Consider the following 27,715-nt stretch of genomic DNA (forward strand, 5'->3'; position numbering starts at 1 on the left):
AGAAAACTAGTGCCAGAAATGATGGGGAACACAGGGTTTAATTAGAGGGAGAAACTGAAGGAAATCAGTATTAGTGGGGAAGTGGTGTTGGGGAAATTGATGGGATTGAAGGCCAATAAGTCTCTATGGCCTGATAATCTACATCCCGGAGGATTTAAGGCAGTGGCCTTAGAAATAGTGGATGCATTGGTGGTCATCTCCCAAGATTCTGTAGACTCTGGAACAGTTCCTGCAGATTAGAGGCACATAATGTAACCCGACTATTTAAAAAGGGAGGTAGAGGGAAAACAGGGAATTATAGACCAGTCAACCTGTCGTCGATTGTGGGGAAAATGCTAGAATCCATTATAAAAAATGTAATAGCAGAGCATTGGAAAACAATGGCGGGATCGGACAGAGTCAGCATGGATTTACGAAAGGGAAATCATGCTTGACAAATCTACTGGAGTTCTTTGAGGATATTACTAGTATAATTGATGAAGGGGAGCCAGTGGATGTGGTGCATTTGGACTTTCAGAAGGCTTTGACAAAGTCCCACATAAGAGATTAGCGTGTAAAAGCACATGGGATTGGGGGTAGTGTATTGAGATGGATAGAAAACTGGTTGGCAGACAGGAAACAAAAAGAAGGAATAAACGGGTCTAGTGATGTACCGCAGAGATCAGTGTTAGGACCCCAGTTATTCACAATATATATTAATGGTTCAGATGAGGGAAGTAAATAATATCTCCAAATTTGCAGATGCCACAAAGTTGGGTGGGAGGGTGAGCTGTGAGGAGGATGCAGAGATGCTTTAGTGAGATTCGACAGGCTGAGTGAATGGGCAAATGCACGGCAAATGCAGTATAATGTGGATGAATGTGAGCTTATCCACTTTGTTAGCAAAAACAGGAAAGCAGATTATTATCTGAATAGCCATAGATTGTGAGGGGGGCAATGCGACTTGGGTGTTGTTATATGAGAAGCGGTTGAGGACTCTGGGTGTATACTCAAAGTTTAGAAGGATGAGGGAGGGATCTTATTGAAACTTATCAGAATACTGGGGGGCCTAGATAGAGTGCACGTGGAGAAGATGACTCCACTGATAGGAGAGACTAGAACCCGAGGGCACAGCCTCAGACTGAAGGGACAATCCTTTAAAACTGAGATGAGTAGGAATTTCTTCAGCCAGAGGCTGGTGAATCTGTAAAACTCATTGCACTGAGTGTCTTTAAGACAGAGATAGATAGGTTCTGGATTAATAAGGGGATCAGGGGTTATGGGGAGAAGGCAGGAGAATGGGGATGAGAAACATATCAGCAATGATTCAATGACGGAGCAGACTCAGTGGAATGAATGGCCTAATTCTCCTTCTATATTTTATGGTCTTATGGTCCTTGTACACTAGTCGCTAAAAGTAAGCATGCAGGTGAAAAAATGAAATGAAATGAAATGAAAACCGCTTATTGTCACAAGTAGGCTTCAAATGAAGTTACTATGAAAAGCCCCTAGTCGCCACATTCCGGCGCCTGTTCGGGGAGGCTGGTACAGGAATTGAACCGTGCTGCTGGCCTGCCTTGGTCTGCTTTAAAGGCCAGCGATTTAGCCCTATGCTAAACAGCCCCTGTGCAGCAGGCAGTAAAAAAGGCAATTGATATGCTGGCCTTCAAAGAGAGAGAATCTGAGTACATGAGCAGGGATGTCTTGCTGCAATTATATAGACCACACTGGAATATTGGGCGCAATTCTCCGCTCCCGCGCGGCATCAGGAAGGCCGTCGTGAACTTGGCCGAGTTTCACGACGGCGTTGGAGGGCGTTCCTCGCACCCTATTCACCCCCCCCCCTCCCCCCCCAGGGGGCTAGGAGCGGCGTTGTGAGAAACTTGGCCGCCGGGCCTTGACGCTTGCCTCAAAGCGGCGCACCGAGAATGACGCGACGGCGGCACCTAAGTGACGTCAGCCGCGCATGCGCAGGTTGGCTGGCTCCAACCCACGCATGCGCGGTTGCCGTCTTCCCCTCCGCTGCCCCGCAAGACACGGCAGCTTGACCTTGCGGGGCGCCGGCCCGACGATCGGTGGGCACCGATCGCGGACCAGTCCGCTCCCGAGCACGGCCGTGGTGCTCGATCCCCTCTCCGCCCCCCCACAGGCCCCAAACTTACCTTTCGCGCTATGTTCACGCCGGCAGCGACCAGGTGTGGTTGCCGCCGGCGTGAACAGGTCGGGAACATCAGGCCGCTCGGCCCATCCCGGCCAGAGAATCGGCGGTCGCCGTGGAAAACGGCGAGCAGCGATTCCGCGACACGCCATTTTGGGGGGGGGGGGTGGGAGAATCGTGGGGGGGTGCCAGGGCGACGTGTCATGATTCGCCCGGCCCTCCCACAATTCTCCCACCCGGCGTGGGGAGAGGAGAACCGCGCCCGTTGTCTGCAGTGCAAGTCCCCTTATCTGAGGAAGGATGTTCTTGTTATAGAGGGAATGAAGCAAAGGCTTACCAAACTGATTCCTGGAAGACAAGAGTGACATATGAGGAGAGATTGAGTGGGTTAGCTTTATATTCATTGGCTTTTAGATGAATGAAGGGGGATATAAAATTCTAACAGGACTAAGTAGGGTAGATGCAGGAAGGATGTTCCCAGTGGGAGTCCAGAACCAGAGATCACAGTCAAAGGATGCAGGACTGAGATGAGGAGAAATTTCTTCCACCCAGTGAGTGCTCGGCCTATGGAATTCACTACCACAGAAAGCAGCTGAGGCCAAAACATTGGGGCCAGGGTTCTCCGACCCCGCGCCGGAGAATCCCGGGGGGGGGGCCCGAGAATCACACCACGCTGCCTCGACGCCAGCTCGACGATTCTGCGGCGATGATTCTCGGGCACCCGCGAGATTGCGGCCGTGCCGGTCGAGGGCCGTTGAAAGCGCCCCCCTCTCCCGCCCCCCCCCCCCCCCCCCCCCCCCCCCCAGCGATTCACCGGGTCTCGACGGGCCGAGTGCCCGCCGAATTCGGCCGAGTCCCGCCGGCAGGACCTGGAAGTTCTGTGTGCGGAGGCCGTCCTGGTGTGCGGAGCAATCCCTGCTGAGAAATTGTACATGATGAGGACGACAGGATTAGGACATCCTCTGCACTCAGATAGTTGGCCAAAATGCTCTTTGGTCTCAGTTATGAAGTGACCACATGGGAGCGATACCAGAGGCTGCAGATACCAGTACAATCAAACAGATCCTGCCCCGGGGTGGGGTGAAGGTGGGGGGGCCTCCACGGTGGCCTGAACCGCGATCGGGGCCTACTGATCGGCGTGTGGGCTGGTTCTGTGGGGGCCTATGTTCCTCCACGCCGGGCCCCTATAGTGCTCCGCCATATTGCCCGGGGGCCGGCGCGGAGACGGGAACCCACGCGCATGCGCGGACTCGAGCTGGACATAGCGCACATGCGCGGACTCGCGCCGGCTGTAGCATGCATGCGCGGACTCACGCGGCCATACCACGGCGGCTGGAGCAGCGGGGACCACACCGGCACCGACCTAGCCCCCTAGGAAGGGGTGAATACCTGACAATCGAGGGCCGTTGACGCCAGAGTGGTTCGCGCTGCTTTTCACGCCGCCATCAGAACTTGGCCGCGGGATTGGAGGATCCCGGGGGCCAGAATGTTTTCACGAAGGAGTTATATATAGCTCTTAGAGTAAAAGAGATGAAAGGATATGGGGGCAAAGTGGGAACAGGTTACTGAGTTGGAAGATCAGCCATGATTATAATGAATGGAGGAGCAGGTTCAAAGGTCCGAATGGCCTACTCCTGCTCCAATTTTCTGTTTCTATAGGTTTAGTGAAAGGGCCCTTCAGCCCAATTTTTTCTCCTTGTTCCCAATATAGGTTACCGAGGCCATCTCCTACTGCTCTCTTGCTGATGGGTATCCAGTGTCCTAATGTCCATCTGGCAGAGTGGGGCTGTGGTCAAATGGGTTGGAATGCCTTTTTCACCAGAATCCATCTCGCAATCCCTGCTGAGAAATTGTACATGATGAGGACGACAGGATTTGGACATCCTCTGCACTCAGATAGTTGGCCAAAATGCTCTTTGGTCTCAGTTATGAAGTGACCACATGGGAGCGATACCAGAAGCTGCAGATACCAGTACAATCAAACACTGTCCCAGCAAGTCAACATCTATCTTGGCAAAATGGGAGAGAAACAGTAGGCTTGGAGAAAACTATGCTCTCAACTGTTCAAAGTCTATTTGTTGTCAATCGGTGCGTTTGTCCTTTTAGAGTTGTTTTAATTCGAACAATGGAGATTACAGGGTGATCATGAAGGGATGAGGTCAAAGTTGATAGAAACAGAGAGATCATGTAGTCCAAAACAAGGGAAGGTAGATTTAAGAATAAATGCAAGAGACTTAAGACAGAGAGCAGGAAAATTATTTTTCTAAACACAGGATTGTGAATCAGTGGTTAAAACAGAGGCAACTCGCTTTCTTTGTATCAATTTGATGTGATCCTGGTGCCCAGCTAGATCCCGTGCCACTCGGGAAGGTTTGGCTCTCTGGAGTCCTCTAGCTTCCCTGAACAGCTGAAGCTTTCGCTGTTGTTCAATCACACCGATACTTTTGCAAACGTCTCAATTGGCCAAGAGTTACTGTGTGAGCATGGGCAGTGAATGTTAGCGGGCTGATTGGCTGTGTGGGGCGTAAAGGTGAAAGTGAAGGCTGGTAGGTATTGTCCTTAACCTTGTGCAGATCACAAAGAAGTGGGGAGTTGGGAATTTAGTGACTGTGTAAACTTGGGGTTGGGAGGTTGAACTCTGGGGATGGGGGCGCTGGTGAGGGTCAGTTCTGGTGGGAGGAGGTGCCATCAGTGACTCTTGTAGTGGTTGGCTGGGAACTGGGAACCTGTAACCAATACTTCGTTAAATTAGGAATTTAAACTGGTTAAATTAATTTGTTAACCAAGACAACAAATAAACCAAGTGAATTAATTACTTTGGGGACCGATTTTGAGCTTGTGCTAACCGTCAGTGAGAATGGAGCCCGGGCTCAAAATCCAGAATCGGAAAATACGATTCACTCCGGTAAAATCGGGATTTACGATTTTCCCCCCTTCTCACTAGTGGAGTAGTGCAAAATACGGCGTGAGAGTCCGGGAACCTCATACATTAGAATGTCACTAGCGAGTGCTCACTCCGGACCTTTCCCCCCTTACTGAATATTCACCGGGTGCCGTTGTGACATCACTCGCTCTGTCCTGCTTGCTGAAGTGAAAGAGCTGCTGTAATGTTCAGAAAGTAGCGAGTGCCTGGAACATCCTTTGCAGTGAACCTGGAATGATGCGGACTCTGCAGAGATGGTGGCCAACCTTTCCAAAGAAAACCATCTGAAGCATAGAAAGAAGAGGTACCAAAACGACAGCCTGAACTTCAGAAAGACATTGACTGGAAGTCATTCCTGTGCATCAAGGATCTTTATCCTTTTGTTTTTATTTTCTTTCCCTTTCCACCACTCTTTCCCCACTATGTTGTCTGTCTCTGTGTGTGTAGAGAATGGGGGTAGTTAGGAAGGGGGCATTGGAAAAAGGGTAATTGATAGTCACACTTTCAGTTCGTTTAATTATAATAATGTACATAATACAGTAGTCCCCCTTTATAACGCGGGTGTTGGGGTCCAAGACAGCCACCCGCGTTGCAACCGAGCCGCGGATATCCACGATGGGGGTTTTAAATTTATTTAAAAATCTATGCTAGCGCTTCCCATTGAGAGTCTACGGGGGGCGGGGGGAGAGGTCAGACCCCCGTAGACTCACAATGGGAAGCGCTAGCATAGATTTTTAAATAAATTTAAAACCCCCATCGTGGATCCAATTAAAATTTCAGCGGCCGGCTCACTTTGATCCGGAGAGGGAAGCTGCTCTCACTGAAATCAGCCGGCCGCTGAAATTGACACTGCCCACTGCTCTCTCCCTCCAATCCAACTTTTAAGTTTTAATGTTTCTGATTGGAGGAAGAGAGCAGCCGGCAGTGTCAATTTCTTTTTTTTCCCTTCGGCTTGCCCCCTCTCCCCCCACACCCTCCGGCTCGCCCCCTCCCCACACCCTCCGGCTCGCCCCCTCCCCCCCCCCCCTCTCCTCCCCCGTCCCCCAACACCCGCAGGGCCCCCCTCTCTCCCCCAACACCCGCAGGGCCCTCCTCTCTCCCCCCAACACCCGCAGGTCCACCCTCTCTCCCCCACACCCCCAGGGGGGTCTCCCCCACACCCACAGGGGGTCTCCCCCACACCCGCTCCCCCCCCAACACCCGTCCCCCCACCTCTCCCCCCCCAACACCCGCAGGACCCCCCTCTCTCCCGCAACACCCGCAGGGCCCCCCTCTCTCCCCCACACCCCCAGGGGGGTCTCCCCCACACCCCCAGGGGGGTCTCCCCCACACCCGCCCCCCTCCTCTCCCCCCCCAACACCCGCCCCCCCTCTTCTCCCCCCAACACCCGCCCCCCCCCTCGGCAGTGTCAATTTCAGCGGCCGGCTGATTATTTCAGTGAGAGCAGCTTCCCTCTCTGGATCAAAGTGAGCCGGCCGCTGAAATTGACACTGCCGGCTGCTCTCTCCCTCCAATCCAACTTTTAAGTTTTAATGTTTCTGATTGGAGGGAGAGAGCAGCCGGCAGTGTCAATTTCAGCGGCCGGCTCACTTTGATCCAGAGAGGGAAGCTGCTCTCACTGAAATAATCAGCGGCCGCTGAAATTGACACAACTGACAGTTGGGGTCCATAATCCCCCCCGCGGTATATCGCGAACCGCGGTATTGCGGAGCGCGGTATAACGGGGGACTACTGTAAAAGGTTTCTAGTGTTCCAAAGTTGAAAACCTGGTGACTGTAGCTTATTGGGCTTAACCAAGGACCTCGGGCATTTAAAATAATATTTAATTTCTCCTGTGTTCAGACTGCGTGTTAAGTGGGGCTGGAATTGTCCGCGCACTAGCCCAAGGAGTTGTGACACCCAACATCCAGTCAATTGCTCTTGCACCCAATGCCAGGGGTTGGGGGGTATGGGGAATGGTCGCGAGGGTACAGGGAAGGTGTCACCTCAACTCTAGAGGGTCCCATCCTGGTGGAGTTGACGGGGACAACTGTAATGAAGTGGCAGTGTGAGAGGGGAGGATGTGAGGCTCAGTGGAGGAGCACTCAGTAGGAGCATGAGCGGATGTCCCAGAGGGATAGAGGGCAGAAGGGTCAAAGCTCTGTCAGAAATCCTCATTGTTCAACTTGGAGTTCTTTTCTTTTCAGTGCATGATTCTGGAGAATAACGGAGCCTGTTGAGTTGGTTATTCTATTCATAGCGATCGAGCAGCAGCGGGGACATCAACGTGCCATTGCATGTGGCCAGGGCAAGCGCCATGCTGAGGAGGGGGGGGGGAGGAGGGGCGGAGGTTGAACCCTTAGCTGTTCCGGGAGCAGCACTACAGAGGGTGGAGCCTTGTCGAAGACACTACGGGCAAATTTTGGCGGAAGAATTTTAAAAGTTTATAAACTAAATGGTGAGAGATTGCAAAGCTCTGAGGTGCAGAGGGATCTGGGTGTCCTAGTGCATGAATCACAAAAGGCTAGTATACAGTTACAGCAAGTAATTTGCAAAGCTTATAGAATGTTACAATTTATTGTGAGGGGAACTGATTGCAAAAGTAGTGAGGTTAAGTACAGGACATTGGTGAGACCACATCTGGAGTATTGTGAATAGCTTTGGTGTCCTTATTTAAGGGAAGATGTAAAGCACTGGAAGCAATGCTGGAATAAGCCAGTTGCCATTTTAGGAACGGTTGGAGAGGTTAGGTTGGTATCCACTAGAGTTTTGAAGAGTAAGAGGCGACTTGATCAAAGCTTTTAAGATCCTGAGGGGTATTGACAGGGTGGATGTGGGGAGGATGCTTCCTCTTGTTAGTGAATCTTGAACCACTGTTTAAAATTAAGGTATTTAAGAAGGAGATGAGGAGACTGTTTTTCTCTCAGAAGGTCGTGCTTCTCTGGAACAATTCCTCAAAAGGCGGCGGAAGCAAAGTCTTTTGAATATTTTTAAGGCTGAGCTCGATAGAATCTTGAATTAACAAGGAGGTGAAAGGTTATCGGGGGTTGGCAAGAACGGGGGGTTTAAGTTATAATCAGATCAGCCATTATCTTATCAAATGGGGCAGGCTCAAGGGACCGAGTGGCCTATTCCTGCTCCTAATTTTTATGTTTGTAAATCTTCCCTTAATCTTATGCCCGCTGTGTAGATATATATTGGAAGACAAAATTCAACACTTCCTGCAAGTGTTCCTTAATCAAAGACTAAAAATAAGGAGATCAAAGCAAATGACTGCGGATTCTGGAATCTGAAACAAAAACAGAAAATATTGGACAATCTCAGCAGGTCTGGCAGCATCTGTGGAAAGAGAAGAGAGCAAACGTTTCGAGGCTGGATGACTCTGTCAAAGCTGGAGAGAACTGGAAATAGGATCAGGTTTATACTGTTGTTGGGGTGTGGGGGTGGTTTCGTTGACCGGTGAGGCTGGATCGAGGGTCAGCGGATAGTTAGAGATTGACAAAGATGCCGTGGACAGAAATAGGGAGAGGGTCCACAGCTCTAGATGCCAGATTGGTATAATTCTATCAATCGTTCTCACACAAGACTTCTCAGGAGCATTGTATAGCCAATTTACAGTGATTTTGGTTCTCAAGTGATTATTTATGATGTCCATGAGATTAAAATAGGGACCCTCCCCCACCCCCATTTGAAAACCCCACCATTGGCACTTCTACCAGGCAAAATATATCAGTCATCCAATGCCGAGTTCCAGATTAAGAATATGATTTACTCATTCCTGTTCAATGCAATGATTCCCAAAATGGGGATGCGGGCAGAGTAAAGGTTATCAGGGGGCATTAAGGCATGTGGCTTCTGTCATTCTAAACCAGAGATTCCAGGTATCAAAGCATCACTGACCAATGTGCTCACTATCCCCGTCAGCTCCTGGCTCATGGTGTGATATAACAAAGAACAATACTGACCAAGAACAGGCCCTTCAGCCCTCCAAGCTTGTACCAGTCATGATACCAACCTTGGCCAAAATCCTCAACATTTCATAGTGCCGTATGCCTCTTTACCCATCCTATCTATGTATTTGTCTAGATGCCTTTTGAACACTGTTAATGTATCTGCTTCCACAATCCCCCTGGCAATGCGTTCCAGGCACTCGCGATCCTCTGCATAAAAAAACCTGCCTCGCACAGCTCCTCTAAACTTTGCTCCATGCACCTTAAACCTATGCCCCCTGGTGACTGACCCTTCCATCCTGGGAAAGAGTGCCTGCTCATCCACTCGATCCATGCCCCTCATAACTGGCATGACGTTTGTTGTTTTGTGAATGAAAGGAGGATGTTTTGAAAAGTAATGTTAAGGATGTTAGATTCTGGAGAAGGAAATCAAAAATGTTAAACATTATCCTTCCTACTTGGAAACATTGCACTGCTATAGGGAAAGTGCAGGGGAGGAGGGCAAATTGGATAACTCTTTTAAAGAGACAGTGCAGCCATAGGGGTCATAAGAGATTTGAACTCATGACTCTGGACTAATGATCTAGCGACAGGAGTTCCAATCCCACCCCAGCAGCTAAGGAATTTAAACTCAGTTAGCAAATAAATCTGGGATTTAAAAAAAAACCTGCAGATTGTTGTAAAACCCAACTGGTTCAGTAATATCCTGCAGGGAAGGAAATCTGCCGTCCTTTCCCGCTCTGGCCGATGTGCGATTCCACACCCACAGCAATGTGAAATAGCCGAGCACATCACACCACTGAGCACAATTAGGCCTGGCCAATAAAAGTTGACCATGCTAATAATGCCCACATCCTGTAAATGAACAACAAAAATGGTTCTCTTTCTATCTTGTCTAATTGGTTTCATGATCTGGACTTCTCATCTCCAGGCTCTCAACCAGCAGGCTGTTGTTTCTCAAAGTTGTGGAGAAGGGAAGGGTGGGGCTATGAACTTCTGAACCAGGATTCAAAGCTCTGGGGTTGAGGTTTGGAAGCATTATTCAGCAGAGGAGCAGTTTCTCTCTCTCTCTCTCTCTCTCCCCATGCCTCTTAACACTGCCATGCCCAGTAAAGATGACATATTCCCAACTTTCAAGATCCAAACTTCATGCAATGTGGACTATTTTGAAATTTACTTGCGTGCTGCAAAAGTGGCCAGAGGGTCAGGTGAGCTCTTGTGACTTCGGCATAGACTAAGAGTTAACTCAGGTGTCTGCAAAGTTCTTTAGAAGAAAATGACTGTGGGTGCAGAGCCTCCCTTGAAAAGATATTAAAGATTTGAAGACACTTATGGAATTTACAATCTCCTTATCTGGATATGAAGAGGATCTCAAAATCAACATCCCCCCTCCCCCCTCCCTCTCCCCCCCCCCCCCCCCCCCCAGGCTAAATGTCTCCGAGATCGTAAATTACCAAAGAAAGCTGCAGAGAAACTAGATTACCGCAGGCAGCTGTGCACAGCCACCATTCATCCCCAATTGTGCAGCAATGGCTTCTACCTTTGAATCATTTGTGTGGACAATAGATGTATTGATCATGTAGTCACATGATTGAAACTGACTTCAGATGACAAATCGCATTACTCCAAGAACCAGGCGGAAACAAGGCCCAACCAGACACAAGAGGGGCTATGAAGAATAGAATGCTGCCTAAACAACCAGTCAATCCAGGTAGAGAGAGAGAGATTGGACAACCTGGTCTTCACCTGCAAAGACTCATTGCGACAGAAACTCAGCCAAGACTTTATCTGGAAGCCCAGAGGCTTCCAACCTCCAATCATCCAAAGAATGAGAGAATCCTCTCGGCCGGCATTGCGTGCATGTTACAGGACTGAAAATCTAACAGGTGATTAATTTTAACCCAAATCTTTATCTCTGCAATCCATCTTTATGTGTGTGTGGTTGTGTGCCTGATGGAGTGACCGCATTTCATTGCTTCTCCATGTTGGGGCGTTGTGTGAATAAGGCACTGGTCAGACCCTATTTGGACTATTGTGAGTAGATATGCTGGCCTTGGAAAGGGTCCAGAGGAGGTTCACAAGAATGATCCCTGGAATGAAGAGCTTGTCATATGAGGAATGTTTGAGGACTCTGGGTCTGAACCCATTGGATTTTAGAAGGCTGAGGGGGGATCGAATTGAAACTTACAGGATACTGTGAGGCCTGGATTGAGTGGACGTGGAGAGAATGTTTCCATGAGTAGGAAAAAACAGAATCAGAGGGCGCAATCTTAGACTAAAGGGACAATCCTTTACAACAGAGATGAGGAGGAATTTCTTCAGCCAAAAGGTGGTGAATCTGTGGAACTCTTTGCCACAGAAGGCTGTGGAGGCCAAATCACTGAGTGCCTTTAAGACAGTGATAGATAGGTTCTTGATTAATAAGGGGCTCAGGGGTTATGGGGAGAAGGCAGGAGAATGGGGTGAGAAAAATATCAGCCATGTTTGAATGGCGGAGCAGACTCGATGGGCCAAGTGGCCTAATTCTGCTCCTGTGTCTTATGGTCTTATTATCTTTTCTTCTGATTTAAACTTACCCAAAATCCTACTTTGTGTTTATTTCTGAAAATCACAACACTCAATAGATTATAAACCTCAAAACTCAAATCTACTTCTTACGTACAACTACAGGAAATGAAAAATGAAAATGAAATGAAAATCGCTTATTGTCACGAGTAGGCTTCAATGAAGTTACTGTGAAAAGCCCCTAGTCGCCACATTCCGGCGCCTGTCCGGGGAGGCTAGTACGGGAAGGAGGGGGAAAGAGGGGAAAAAGTTATCCCACCATCTCTCTTCTATCCCTATCAATGGCCCAAAAATTCTTTGGCACTCTCTTTACCCAGAATATCAAACCTTGGTGTTCGGAGGCTCCTCACTGGGTACATCAGAGCCGCGAGACAGGAAGCAATATGGGTGTTCATGTCGGAGAAAGAAATCTGCGGCTCTAGAGCTGGGACCTGTTCAATCTTCTTCCCACCCGAGGCTTGCATCCTGCGCAGTATGTCGTCATTGTGAAACAGGAGTACCCCATCAGCATACCTGTAAAGATGTCAAACACAAAAGACAATGATGCTGAACAGAACAGCACAAACGGTATTCTAACCTTGGCTCCTCGGGCTGCAAAGGAGGCTACTGAGTCAGTTCATGTGTCACTCATCCAAGGAGGAGCGTGTCCCCTGTCTATTGACATTAAGCATGTTCATTGTACGGCATATTTACTGATTTAGATGTAAGCCTTGACTCAGTCAATGATTTTGTCACCTTCGAATCAGAACCCCCCCCCCCTCCTCCCTGCCATTCTTCTGCAAACAGCCTGATGGTTTTTTTTTACATCTGCTGGAAACTGTGATGGGCTCGCAGTTTAATGTCTCATCTGCAACGTAAACATCTCTGACTGAACCATTCCCTTCGGGTTAGAGTGGAGTGTCAGCCACAGAGAGGAGGGCACTACCCACTCAGCCAAGCTGGCATGTAATACGGAACAAACACCAGATGCCGAGACTCTTTCTCTCTCTGAGGTTAGGTCGAAGATATCTTTGCGGCAAGAGTACAGGAAGCTTCCCTCTGTATCTAACCCCTGATTAACCTGACCAAAGGAGGTGAAACGGAAATTTGACTACGTTTCGCATTGGTGCTGTACCTGACCCAGATGTGCTCAATGCTGCCACCTAGCGGATTGAAATGGAAAGTATTCCAATCAGATTGACGAGCACAGAAATTCGGACAGAAAAAGAAATCTTGTTTAAAACTTAGAGCAGCCGGGGTGCGGCCTTACCTCTGAAGCCAGGAAAGGCAGAGCAGGGAGTTGAAGTGTTGCAGTGGGCATTCCCCTCCCTGGTGTGGAGCGATCGCCACAGACAGAATGTAACCCATTGGAAACTCCTCTCGGATTGATTCACACAAACGTGCCCCCAAACCTAGACATAAAAAAAGTCACCAGATTATTACTTTGAAAAGTATTACACTCAATATGAACAGTTCGCTCTGTTGACCAGTCACCTTTTGTTAGGTTCACTGGTAGCGATCTCACTTCTGGATGAGTCTGGAAGTCCATGGCTCAACTCCTAAATCGGAGACTTAGTCTAGTTTGACATTCTCAGTACAGCACCAAGGGAGTGCTGCACTGTCAGAGGTACCATCTTTTGAATGATGTGTTAAACTGAAGCCCCATCTGCCCTCTCAGGAGCTGTAATATCTTCTCCTCAATATGCTGTCCAACATTTATCCCTCAACCCACATATAAATCAGAGGCCTGGATTTTGATGCCTCCGTCCATGTCGGAACAGAGGCAGAAAGGATTTATAAACGGCATGCGCGACCCAATTCCGGGATTCCTGCCCCCATTCCCGTCCATTCCCATTTTCAGCAATTGTTGCTGGCTCAGGGTAAGGGTGGGCCCACACTCAGCAATCCTGTCCATTGGCAGCTCCACTGCGAGGCTGGGCATTTCAGACCCCCCCTGCTACTCTCATGGTTCCTCGTTAGGGTCATGAAGCAAGGTGAGGGGGAGCCCTATCCTGCAGTCGGGACCCAGAAAGACTAATGGACATAATTTGTAATGAATTTTGACTCCAGCTAAAGTAACATGTAATAGATAGAATAGATAGAACAGTACAGCACAGAACAGGCCCTTCGGCCCTCGATGTTATGCCGAGCAATGATCACCCTACTCAAACCCCCACGTATCCACCTAATGAAACGCAAAATTTAAAATGTCCACCCCCATGCCCCCCCCCCCCCCCCCCCCCCCACCACCACCAGCTGGTGGATGGTCAGTCGGCTAAATTGTTAAAATGGAAACTCGGCACCAGCCTGCTTACTTGTGGTTTAGCAGTGGTAGGGTGAGCGCTGGTAGCTCTGGTAATTGCAATGTATTTCCCAATAACCCCAAAATAGGTAGGAATGTATTTGTGAAGAGGCCATAAGGAGCCGGCAAAAGGACATAAAATCAAAGCAAAATACGGAGGATGCTGGAAATCTAAAAACAGAAAATGCTTGGAAAGCATAGAAGGTCGGGCAAGAGAGAGAGAGGGGCCCATAATCACGAGGCCTAAGGCAGCACTGACCATTTCACACCAAAAAACCCTTCCACCAAAACCCTGACTGCAGTTGCTTTTGGATCTGGATGGGTCTTGTCCCAGCCTCACCGCATTGACGTGCCTCCGTAGATTTACATACTTCTGTTACCTTAACAACAACTAAAGATGGGAATGTTCCTTTTTCTCGGCCTTGCTTATACCGCAATCCAAGTGGGATCTTCTTTACATTTGAATGCAGAAAGGCCCCTGTGTTTTTAAGGTATTTGCAACATTTCAAATGTGGCAGGTGGACAGGTGCCACTGGGACATCACAAGCTGGCCCCAGAGTTGACAGCAGGAAATATCGTTATCCCGGAGTGACAGTCACCCAGCACTCCTCTGCTACTCAGAAAAACTATTCAAACACTTGGGAGGCCTCTTCAGTTCCATCACTTGTCAAATAGATCAGAGTGCGCCCTGCACAGGCACCTGCTCCAAACTTAAATTTAAGTCATCGGAGCCCAATCCCGGTGAACCATCTCCTGAAACAGGCTGGTGCTCTGGTCACCGCTCCAAACAGACCCAGCCGTGTTGTGATGCTACTGACAATGTTTCATCCATGTGAGGCTATAATGTACAGCAGCTGCAGTGGGAAATTAAAGTGGGCAGAGACCCTAAGGATCTGTGGGAGAATAAGTGGGTGGTAGCGTCCATGGGATGTTTGATTGTACTGGGCCTAAAGGAAGAGTTTAAAGGGGTGGGCAGAGTCCATGACAGGGTGTAATGCAGGGTCTACGTATGGGGGAATAGGCCTTTTCTCATTCTGACTGTTGATTGATACTTTTCAATAGTATCCCAATCACAGGAGGTGAGGGGAGATTTCATTTGTTTAAAGACTTTGGGATTTGCAAGCTTGCAATGCAATAGATTTGCCATAAGCACAAAATCAAGCCCCCAAACGGAATGATACATTTCTCCATTTGATGGACTTCAACAGCAGCAATGTATATGTGCTGAATATCCCTTTCACAAATTTACAGGAATGTGGAGGACAGAGAGGAAGAAATGAGGCAGAAAGTGGGAGACTCATGGGGCGGGATTCTCTCGCAATCAGCCGGATGGCCCGACGTTGGTGGCAAGAACGGCGCAAACCACTCCGGCGTCAGGCCACCCGGAAGTTGCGGAATCCTCTGCACTTCTGGGGGTTGGCCGGCACTGGAGGGGTTGGCACCGCATCAAACGGCGCCGAAGGGCCACCATGGTCCCACGCATGTGCAGAACCACCGGCGTGTTCCTGCGCATGCGCAAGGGGGTTCTTCTCTGCCCCGGCCATGATGGAGCCCTACAGAGGACGGCGCAGAAGGAAAGAGTGCACCCACAGCACAGGCCCGCCTGCAGATCGATGGGCCCCGATTGTGGGCCAGGCCACCATGGAGGCCCCCTCCCCCCGGGGCCGGATCCCAAAGTGCCCCCCCAACCCCGAGGACCTCGCTTGACGGCCGACAAGCCAGGTCCCGCCATGTCCATTTCACGCCGGCAGGACTGGCCGAAAACGGGTGGCTACTCGGCCCATCGGGGCCCGGAGAATTGCCGGGGGGGGGGGGGGGGGGGGGGGGGGAGCTGCCAACAGCCCCTGCCCGGCGCAGCGTAAACCCCGCCCGCAAACCGGCGCCAGAGAATATGGCAGCCGGCGTCAGAGTGGCGGGGTGGGATTCGTGCTTCCCCCCCCCGGGGATTCTCCGACAAATCCCACCCACGGTCTCTGGCAGAGGGTTTCATCGTGGTTGGAAAGGTGATAAATAGTGGAGAAAATGAACCTCAAAATAATATCACTGCCTGAATGAAACTCAAGCTCTTCTAGGTTTCTCTTGTGGTCTGGTTGATAAATACACCGGCCAGTGTGGAGGTGGCCCATTACAGGAAAGTTCCAGGATCAATCCCAAATATACCCAATGTCAGTAAGGATGATTATGTCAGTAAGGATAACCATGTCAGTAAGGATAATAGTGTCAGTAAGGATAATAAGGATAACCGTGTCAGTAAGGATAACCATGTCAATAAGGATAATAGTGTCAGTAAGGATTATCGTGTCAATAAGGATAACTGTGTCAGTAAGGATAATAGTGTAAGGATAATAGTGTCAGTAAGGATAATAAAGATAACCGTGTCAGTTTGGATAACCGTGTCAGTATGAATAATAGTGTCAGTAAGGATAATAAGGATAACCATGTCAGTAAGCATAACCGTGTCGGAAAGGACGACCATGTCAGTTTGAATAACTGTCAGTAAAGATACATGTGTCAGTTTGTATAACCATGTTAGTAAGGATAACCGTGTCAGTTTGGATAACCGTGTCAGTAAGGATAACCGTGTCAGTTTGGATAACTATGTCAGTTTGGATAACCGTGTCAGTTTGGATAACCGTGTCAGTGAGGATAATAGTGTCAGTAAGGATAATAGTGTCAGTTTGGATAACCGTGTCAGTGAGGATAATAGTGTCAGTAAGGATAATAGTGTCAGTTTGGATAACCGTGTCAGTGAGGATAATAGTGTCAGTTTGGATAATAGAGTCAATAAGGATAACCGTGTCAGTATGGATAATAGTGTCAGAAAGGATAACCGTGTCAGTAAGGATAACAGTGTCAGTAAGGATAACCGTGTCAGTAAGGATAACCGTGTCAGTTTGGATAACCGTGTCAGTAAGGATAATAGTGTCAGTAACGATAACCGTGTCAGTGAGGATAATAGTGTCAGTATGGATAACCGTGTCAGTTTGGATAATAGAGTCAATAAGGATAACCGTGTCAGTAAGGATAACCGTGTCAGTGAGGATAATAGTGTCAGTAAGGATAACCGTGTCAGTAAGGATAACCGTGTCAGTAAGGATAATAGTGTCAGTATGGATAACCGTGGCAGTAAGGATAATAGAGTCAATAAGGATAACCGTATCAGTAAGGATAACCGTGTCAGTATGGATAACCGTGTCAGTTTGGATAACCGTGTCAGTAAGGATAACCGTGTCAGTAAGTACAATAGTGTCAGTAAGGATAATAGTGTCAGTAACGATAACCGTGTCAGTTTGGATAACCATGTCAGTAAGGATAACCGTGTCAGTAAGGATAACCGTGTCAGTAAGGATAATAGTGTCAGTAAGGATAATAGTGTCAGTAACAATAACCGTGTCAGTTTGGATAACCATGTCAGTAAGGATAACCGTGTCAGTAAGGATAACCGTGTCAGTAAGGATAACCATGTCAGTTTGGATAACCGTGTCAATAAGGATGACCGTGTCAGTAAGGATAACCGTGTCAGTAAGGATAACCATGTCAGTTTGGATAACCGTGTCAGTAAGGATAACCGTGTCAGGAAGGATAACCGTGTCAGTTTGGATAACCATGTCAGTTTGGATAACCGTGTCAATAAGGATAACCGTGTCAGTTTGGATAACCATGTCAGTTTGGATAACCGTGTCAGTAAGGATAATAGTATCAGTTAGGATAATAGTGTCAGTAACGATAACCGTGTCAGTTTGGATAACCGTGTCAGTAAGGATAACCGTGTCAGTAAGGATAATAGTGTCAGTAACGATAACCGTGTCAGTTTGGATAACTATGTCAATAAGGATAACCGTGTCAGTTTGGATAACTGTGTCAGTAAGGATAATAATGTCAGTAACGATAACCGTGTCAGTTTGGATAACCGTGTCAGTAAGGATAACCGTGTCAGTGAGGATAATAGTGTCAGTAAGGATAACCATGTCAGTAAGGATAACCGTGTCAGTAAGGATAATAGTCAATAAGGATAACCGTGTCAGTTTGGATAACCGTGTCAGTTTGGATAATAGTGTCAGTAAGGATAATCATGTCAGTAAGGATGAGCGTTTCAGTATAGATAACCGTTTCAGTATGGATGACCGTGTCAGTATGGATAATAGTGTCAGTAAGGATAATAGTGTCAGTAAGGATAATACAGTCAATAAGGATAACCGTGTCAGTTTGGATAACCGTGTCAGTGAGGATAATAGTGTCAGTATGGATAATAGTGTCAGTAAGGATAACCGTGTCAGTATGGAAAACGTGGCAGTAAGGATAACCGTGTCAGTAAGGGTAACCATGTCAGTTTGGATAACTATGTCAGTATGGATGACAGTGTCAGTAAGGATAATCGTGTCAGTAAGGATAATAGTGTCAATAAGGATAACCGTGTCAGTAAGGATAATAGTGTCAATAAGGATAACCGTGTCAGTAAGGATAACCGTGTCAATAGGATAACCGTGTCAGTTTGGATAACCGTGTCAGTAAGGATAACCGTGTCAGTAAGGATAACCTTGTCAGTAAGGATAATAGTGTCAGTTTGGATAACCGTGTCAGTAAGGATAATAGTGTCAGTAAGGATAACCTTGTCAGTAAGGATAATAGTGTCAGTAAGGATAATCGAGTCAATAAGGATAACCGTGTCAGTTTGGATAACCGTGTCAGTATGGATAATAGTGTCAGTAAGGATAATAGTGTCAGTAAGGATAATAGAGTCAATAAGGAGCAGGGTAGCATGGTGGTTAGCATAAATGCTTCACAGCTCCAGGGTCCCAGGTTCAATTCCCGGCTGGGTCACTGTCTGTGTGGAGTCTGCACGTCCTCCCCCTGTGTGCGTGGGTTTCCTTCGGGTGCTCCGGTTTCCTCCCACAGTCCAAAGATGTGCGGGTTAGGTGGATTGGCCATGCTAAATTGCCCGTAGTGTCCTAATAAAAGTAAGGTTAAGGGGGGGTTGTTGGGTTACGGGTATAGGGTGGATACGTGGGTTTGAGTAGGGTGATCATGGCTCGGCACAACATTGAGGGCCGAAGGGCCTGTTCTGTGCTGTACTGTTCTATGTTCTATGTTCTAAGGATAACCGTGTCAGTTTGGATAACCGTGTCAGTATGGATAATAGTGTCAGTATGGATAACCGTTTCAGTATGGATAACCGTGTCAGTTTGGATAACCGTTTCAGTATGGATAATAGTGTCAGAAAGGATAACCGTGTCAGTAAGGATAACCGTTTCAGTATGGATAATAGTGTCAGAAAGGATAACCGTGTCAGTAAGGATAACCGTGTCAGTATGGATAATAGTGTCAGTATGGATAACCGTTTCAGTATGGATAACCGTGTCAGTAAGGATAACCGTTTCAGTATGGATAATAGTGTCAGAAAGGATAACCGTGTCAGTATGGATAATAGTGTCAGTAAGGATAACCGTGTCAGTATGGATAATAGTGTCAGTATGCATAATAGTGTCAGAAAGGATAACCATGTCAGTAAGGATAACCGTGTCAGTAAGGATAACCGTGTCAGTATGGATAATAGTGTCAGAAAGGATAACCGTGTCAGTAAGGATAACCGTGTCAGTAAGGATAACCGTGTCAGTATGGATAATAGCGTCAGAAAGGATAACCGTGTCAGTATGGATAACCGTGTCAGTAAGGATAACCGTGTCAGTAAGGATAACCGTGTCAGTATGGATAATAGCGTCAGAAAGGATAACCGTTTCAGTATGGATAACCATGTCGAGGAGGTGAGGGAGATACAAGATCAGCCAATAGGTACCTACTGGAGGGAGAGTTAGAAAAAGGAAAGGTCGCATGTGTAGACAAGTTCACAGCCAGTGTGATGGTATCTCTACTTCAATAGCCTGCTAACGGTAGGCTTGTAATTGCAGTAATTGAGAGAGTTTGTTTTTCTTTTCACCTGGTCAAAGGAAGAGGGATATCGCACTGCGGGATTTTCACCCACTGCTGCCCAGATTCACACTAGCGATTCGCCGCTGTGGGCGAGGTCCCAGAGACTTGTCAGCTCTTATCGAACTGCACCCTCAATGTGGTGTCAAGTTCAAAAGAGGGCTAAACTGCCACGACCGACGAACCTTGCTTGGCTGCAATGTCTGTTGCAGAACCTCCCAGGAACAGGAACAGCAAGATAACGGACTGTGTCTCGCTCCTCCTGCATTCCCACTTGCTTTATTAGTCAGTGTAAAAGCAGCAGGGGAGTGGTCGCTTTCCTTCTCAAGTAGTTTATACCAAATGCAATAAACCCAACGTGGTTCCTTAACTGAGCATAAACAGCTTTGTTTGCTTGAGGCAGCTTGAAACAGAGTACTTTTGTATCTTTGTGTTTCCCAGAGACAATCTTGTTAAAATTCTGGTGTAAAACATTATTGTATCAGTAGCACAGGTAGGTGACAATTGCCTCTCCTCATTCTCCCGGAAGGTGCTCAATCCGTGACTAACTAAGGAAGTTAAAGATAGTATCAAATTGAAAGGAAAAATTCCACAGGTCAGAAGATTGGTCAGAATATAAAGAACAGCAAAGAATAATTAAAAGATGAATAAGATGGGCAAAATTAGAGTGTGAGTGAAAGCTGGCTAAAAAAAATAAAAACAGGTAGTAAGAATTTTACAAGGTTCTTAAAGAGGAAACGTATTAGTAAAGTGAGAGTTGGTCCTCTAGAGAATGTCTTGGAAATTAATAATGGAAAATAAGGTTAAAGCGGATGAATCAAACAAATATTTTGTGTCAGTCTTCATTGTAGAGGATACAACTAACATAAAATCATAGGATGGTATCATAGAATCCCGACAGTGCAGAGGGAGGCCTCTCGGCCCATCGGGTCTGCACCGATCCTACAAAAGAGTACCCAACATGGGTCTGTGTCCCCGCCCTATCCCCATAACCCCACCTAAGCTTTTGGATACTAATTTAGCATGGTCAATCCACCTCACCTGCACATCTTTGAGCACCCAAGAATAAATGTGAATCAAGAGGTGAAAGGGAGGGAGGACCTTAAAACAATTACAATCACCAAAGAAAGGGTACTGAGAAAACTATTAGAAGTAAAAGTCATCAGGTCTTGATGGAATTCAGCTTAGGGTCTTAAAAGAAATGGCTGCTGAGATAGTAGATGCATTGGTTTTAATTTTCCAAAATTCCCTAGATTCTGTAAAGGTCCCATCAGATTGGAACAAAAACAAATGTGATTCTCAGAGAATTATAGAATCTACAGTGCAGAAGGAGGCCTTTCGCCCATCGCTTCTGCACCGGCCCTTGGAAAGAACACCCTACTTAAACCCACGCCCCCACCCTATCCCCATAACCCAGTAACCCCACCTAAACTTTTTGGACACTAAGGGGCAATTCAGCATGGCCAATCCACCTAACCTGCACATCTTTGAACTGTGGGAGGAAACCGGAGCACCCGGAGGAAACCCACACAGACACAGGGAGGAAGTACAAACTCCGCACAGACAGTGACTCGAGGCCAGAATTGAACCTAGGTGCCTGGAGCTGTGAGGCAGCAGTGATAACCACTGTGCCGCCCGATTCTATTCAGGATAGGATGGAGACAGACAGCAGGAAACTGTTCAGGGTCGGAGGAGGGCAGTATATCCGGCATGTATGAACGAATCATAGGGGAAGAGTTGAGTTTGGTGGAAGGGGTGAAGGCTAAATGGGTGGAGGAGTTGGGGCCAATATTGGAGGAGGAGATGTGGAATGAGGGGCTGCGGAGAGTGAAAGCCATGTCGTTGAATGGGAGACTGAGTCCAGCATTCTGAGGTTCATGCACCTCGACCTGTTCTCCAGACATTCAACTTTGGTCTTCAGGTCCTTATTCCTGTCCGCCATTAGCAGCATCTCGGCTTCCAATGAGGCAGGCTGATCCTTGTGCCTCAACAAGGCCTCCTCCACATCCTCCCACATCTCCCCTTGCTCCTTCACAGCCTTGACCGTCTTGCCCAGCTGCCCACACATCGGGCCCAACGCCTCCTCGATGGTGCCTTGGAACGACTATTTAATCTCCTTCCCTTGTCACTCAAATTGACCATCTGCCTGCCAAACCTCTACAACTGCACCATCACCCCAGCCAATGTTTCCAGCGTGATGGATGCGGCTGCCTCCACCATCCCCTAGGTTCCTGACTACCAGCTGGGGGATTCTTCCCGTGGCCTTTGTCGTTTGGCATTCCCCGTTCACCTTTCTGTTCTCCACACCATCCTACTGGATTAGAACCCAAAATCTCCCGGGAAAAAAAGGGCAAAAGTGATCAAAATACTAGACCCTGGCAGGAGCCGCTGTTTGTGCAACCTACTTTCACATTCCATCACCGGAAGTCCTTCATCTATACTTCAAACATGAGCTAACATAGTGACAACTAGTTGGTCATTTGATAGGAAGCTGGTAGGTCATTCGACTGCTCCACTATTTAAAGCTGAGAAGTGCAAAGTGGCATTTTAGCAGGAAGAATGAGTCGTGGCAAAATAAATTAAATGGTACAACCTAAAAGGAGGTGCAGGTTGAGCGAGATCTGCGAGTTTGCTTACACAAGGGCCACAGTGAAAAATATTGGCAGCGGCACGAGTAATGTTAGAAAGACAAACTTAAAGGCTTTGTGTCTTAACACGCGGAGCATTCGCAATAAAACGGATGATCTAATTGCGCAAACAGATATAAACGGGTATGATATAACCGGGATTACGGAGACATGACCAGGGATGAGAACAGAACATCCAGAGATATTCAGTGTTTAGGAAGGACAGACAAACAGGAAAAGGTGGTGGAGCTGCACTGATGGTTAAAGAGGAAATTAGCGCAATGTTGGGGAAGGGTATTAGCCCCGACAGTGTGGAATCTGTATGGGTGGAGCTGACAAACACCAAGGGGCAAAAAACATTAGTGGGTGTTGTATGTAGACCCCAAACTGTAGTGGTGATGTTGGGAGTGGCATTAAACAGGAAATTAGAGACATATGCAATAAAGAAACTTCTGTAATTATGGGTGATTTTAATCTGTATATAGATTGGGCAAATCAAATTCGTCACAATGCCGTAGAGGAAGAATTCCTGGAGTGTGTACGGAATGGTTTTCTAGTTTGATGATCCAACTAGAGAGCAGGCCATCCTAAATTGGGTACTGTGTAATGAGAAGGGAATCATTGACAATCTAGTTGTGCGAGACCCCATGGAGCTGAATGACCATAATATGATCGAATTTTTCATCAAGATGGAGAGTGAAGTAGCTGATTCTGAGACTATTGTCTTGAATCTTAATAAAGGAAACTACGATGGTATGAGGCGCGAGTTGGCAATGATAGTTTGGGAAACTTTACTTAAACGGATGACTGTGGATAGGCAATGGCAAACATTCAAGGAGCGCATGGGGGAACTGCAACAATTGTTTATTCCTGTCTGGCATAAAAGTAAAAGGAAAAGGTGGCCAATCCAAGGTTTATCAGGGAAATTAGAGATAGTATTTGATCCAAGGAAGATGCATACAAATTGGCCAAGAAAATCCATAGGTCTAAGGATTGAGAGCAGTTTTGAATTCAGCAAACAAGGAACCAAGGGATTGATTAAGAAGGGGGAAATAGAGTATGAGAGTAAGCTTGCAGGGAACATAAAAACCAAGATTAAAAGTTTCATGTAGGTACATGTAAAGAAAAAGATGGAAGACAAATGTAGGTCCCTTACAGTCAGAAACAGGGGAATTTATAATGGGGGGAAAATAAATGGTTGAGCAACTAAATACAAACTAAATACAGCTTTGACAAAGAGTCATCCAGACTCAAAACATTAGCTCCCATTTCTCTCCGGAGATGTAGCCAGACCTGCTGAGATTATCCAGTATTTTCTGTTTTTGTTTCAGAATTCCAGCATCCATACTAGTTTGGTTTTAACTAAATACATACTTTGGTTCTGCCTTCGTCAATGAGGACACAAATGAAATCTGTTACAGAACGCAGGATTTAGTGAGAGGGATAAAACTGAAGGAAATCATTATTAGTAGAGAAATGGTGTTGTGTCGATGGAGGCTCCACTGGGTGGCAACCATCGGTTCATCCCGGGGAACACGGATGGGGGATTCAGGGGATGGCAAAGGGCGGGCATCAGCAAATTGAAGGACCTGTTTATTGGCGGGAGGTTTGCGGGCCTGGGGGAACTGGAAGATAAATTTGGCCTTCCCCAGGGGAACATGTTCAGATACCTGCAGGTAAAGGCGTTTGCTAGGTGACAGGTAGAAGGATTCCCTTTGCTGCCCTCGCAGGGGACGATGGACAGAGTGCTTTCGGGGGTGTGGGTAGGAGAGGGGAAGGTGTCTGACATCTATAAGGTAATGCAGGAGGTGGAGGAGTCGTCAGTGGAGGAGCTGAAGGCTAAATGGGAGGAGGAACTCGGGGAGCAGATAGAGGACGGGACTTGGGCGGAGGCCTTGGAGAGAGTCAACGCTTCCTCCTCATGTGCGAGGCTTAGTCTCATCCAATTTAAGGTGCTGCACCGGGCCCACATGTCCGGGACTAGGATGAGTAGGTTCTTCGGGGGTGAGGACAGGTGCACCAGATGATCGGGGAGTCCTGCGAACCACGCCCATATGTTCTGGGCATGCCCAGCACTGGAAGAATTCTGGAAGGGGGTGGCGGGGACGGTGTCGAGGGTGGTTGGATCCAGGGTCAAACCAGGGTGGGGACTCGCGATTTTTGGAGTTGCGGTAGAGCCGGGAATGCAGGAGGCGAAAGAGGCCGGTGTCCTGGCCTTTGCGTCCCTAGTAGCCCGTCGAAGGATTCTGTTACAATGGAAGGATGCAAGGCCCCCAAGCGTGGAGACCTGGATCAGTGACATGGCGGGATTTATAAAATTGGAAAAGGTCAAATTTGCCCTGAGAGGATCAATACAAGGGTTCTATAAACGATGGCAGCCTTTTCTGGACTTCCTGGCTCAGAGATAGGTAACTGGGTCAATAGCAGCAGCAACCCGGGGGGGAGGGGGGGGGGGGGGGGCATTATTGTAGTGTTTATTCTGTAACTTTATAGTGTGTTAATTTGCGTTGTTGTTAAAATGCTGGGTTGTTCATGGGGATGGGGCGAATGTATATGATTGTTAATATTATTGTTATTTTCGGTATTTTACTAAGGTGCGTTATTGTTGTATAAAATCAAAATTTCTCAATAAAAATTATTTTTTAAAAAAAGAAATGGTGTTGTGAAAATTGATGGGATTGAAGGCTGATAAATCCCCAGGGCCTGATAATTTACATCCCAGAGTAGTTAAGGAAGTGGCTCTAGAAATAGCGGCTGTATTGGTGGTCACCTTCCAGGATTCTATAGACTCAGGAACAGTTCCTGCAGATTGGAGGGTAACTAATGTAACCCTGCTATTTAAAACGAGAGGTAGAGAGAAAACAGGGAATTATAGACCAGTAAACCTGATGTTGGGAATGGGGATAATTATAGAATCCATTATCAAAGATTTTATAGCAGAGCACTTAGAAAACAGTGGCAGGAGCTGACAGAGTCAGCATGGATTTATGAAGGGGAAATCATGCTCGACAAATCTAATGAAATTCTTTGAGGATGTAACTAGTAGGATTAATAAAGGGGAGCCAGTAGATGTTGTGTATTTGGACTTTCAGATGGTTTTGACAAAGTCCTGCGTAAGAAATTAATGTGTAAAACTATAGTGCATGGGATTAGTGGTAGTGTATTGAGATGGATGGAAAACTGGTTGGCAGACAGGAAACAAAGAGTAGGAATTAACTGGCCTTTTTCAAATTGGCAGCAGTAACTAGTGGGGTACTGCAGTGATTGGTGCTCGGACCCCAGCCATTCACAATATATATTAATGATTTAGATGAGGGAACAAAATGTAATATTTCCACATTTGCAGATGACACCAAGTTGGGGGGGAGGGCAAGCTGTAAGGAGGATGCAAAAATCCTTCAGTGTCATTTGGACAAGTTGAGTGAGTGGGCAAATGAATGGCAGATGCAGTATATTTGGATAAATGTGAAGTTATCCACTTTGGTAGCAAAAACTGGAAGGCAGACTATTTCCGAATGGCCATAAATTAAAGAGGGGAATGTCCAACGAGAATGTCCTCATACATCAGTCACTGAAGGTAAACGTGCAGATACAGCAGATGGTAAAGAAGGCAAATGGCCTTCATGGCGAGAGGAATAGAGTACAGGAGCAGGGATGTCTTGCTGCAATTATACAGGGCCTTGGTGAGGCCACACTTGGAATGTTGTGTGTTGTTTTGGCCTCCTTATCTGAGGAAGCATGTTCTTGCTCTCGAGGGAGTGCAGCAAAGACTTACCAGACTAATTCCTGGGATGGCGGGACTGACGTATAAGAGATCGAGTCGGTTTGGATTGTATTCGCTGGAGTTCAGAAGAATGAGGGGTATCTCTTAGTAACCTATAAAATTCTAATAGGCTTCGACAGGGTAGTTGTAAGAAGGATGTTTCTGATGGTGAGTGTGGCCAAAACCAGAGGGTACAGTCTGATGATAAGGGGTAGACCATTTATGACAGAGTTGAAGAGAAATGTCTTCACCCAGAAAGTGGTGACACTGTGGAATTCATTACCACAGGAAGTAATTGAGGCCGAAACATTGTGGGCAGGATTCTCCCAGCCCTCGGTCAGGCCGGAGAATCCCAGCGCCACCCCGACGCCGGCACGCGGTTCTCCAGAGCGGATAATCGGCGCCATTGAGGTCGGGGTGGTTGGCGCGGCGACGGTCGCGGGCCGCTCTACGCGGCATGCCCGCCGATTCTCCGGCCCGGATGGGCCAAGCGAACATAAGAAAAGAACCGAGTCCCGCGGGCGCTGTTCTAACCTGCTCAGAGCTGGCATGACCACGGCGTTGAAGGGTTGGGTGGCGGCCTGTGGGGGCGGGAGGGTGTGTCCGACCCCGGCGGGGGGGGCCTCCGATATGGCCTGGTCCGCGATTGGGGACCACCGATCGGCAGGCCAGCCTCTGTAGCTGGGGCCTCCTTTCTAGGCGCTGGCCCCTGCAGCCCTGCGCATGTGCGCATTGTTGCCGGCGCCACTGCGCATGCGCTAATCCCGCGGTGCTCAGTTCACGCCAGGGGCCAGAATTACTCCTGGCAGCGGCCCGTTCACGCCGTCGTAAAACGCAACGGCGTTTACGATGACATGGGCACTCTGCCGCGAGATGGGAGAATCCCGCCCTGTATGTTTTGGAGAAGCAGTTAGATATAGCACTTGGTGTGAAGGGGATCAAAGGAAATGGGGGAGGAAGACAGGATTAGGCCATTGAGTTGGATGATCAGCCACGATCATAATAAATGGAAGAGCAGGCTCGATGGGTCGAATGGCCCCCTCCTGCTCCTATTTTCTGTTTTTATGTTTCAAATCTTTGAGGATGGAAAGCTGTTAAAAGGCGTAAAGGTTCCTGGGCTTTACAAGTAGAGGAGTCGAGTACAAAAGCAAGGTTGCAATTGTAAAACTTCGTAAGTTACAGGTTAAACCTCAGCCGCAGTACTGTATTCAATTCTGGACATCACACTTTAGGACGGGTGTAAAGGAGAAATTATGCCAGGTCGAGAGAGGCCAGAGAAGTTGGGATTGTGATCCTCGGAACAGAGGCAGTTAAGGTGAGATACAGAGGTGCTCAGAATTCTGAAGAGTTTAGCCACGGTAAATAATTATTTCCACTGAAAGGTGAGTCAGTAATCAGAATACAAATCAAAGATACTGAGCAAAAGAACAAGGGGTGGGGATGAGGAAACTTTTCTTGAAGCAGCAAATTGCTTGGATCTGGAATGCACTACCTGAAAGGATAGTGGTAACTTGGTAACAGGGAATTAGATATAAACAGAAAAGGAAAATGTATGCTATGGGGCA

At 47.6% G+C, this 27,715-nt stretch overlaps 1 protein-coding gene across 2 annotated transcripts in view; it reads right to left on the bottom strand.

The window, feature by feature from the left end:
• LOC119972362 (tubulin delta chain-like) overlaps positions 1-27,715 on the bottom strand; it is a 138,817-nt gene that overhangs the window by 23,447 nt on the left and 87,655 nt on the right. For both annotated transcript variants that reach the window (XM_038808919.1, XM_038808920.1), the window contains exons 6-7: positions 12,804-12,945; positions 11,882-12,067 (exon numbers count right to left, since the gene is read on the bottom strand). In XM_038808919.1, the coding sequence (XP_038664847.1) occupies positions 11,882-12,067; positions 12,804-12,945 (328 nt within the window). The remainder of the gene's footprint in view (positions 1-11,881; positions 12,068-12,803; positions 12,946-27,715) is intronic.

This window comes from Scyliorhinus canicula, chromosome 10 (assembly GCF_902713615.1).
Source record: "Scyliorhinus canicula chromosome 10, sScyCan1.1, whole genome shotgun sequence".
NCBI lineage: Eukaryota > Metazoa > Chordata > Chondrichthyes > Carcharhiniformes > Scyliorhinidae > Scyliorhinus > Scyliorhinus canicula.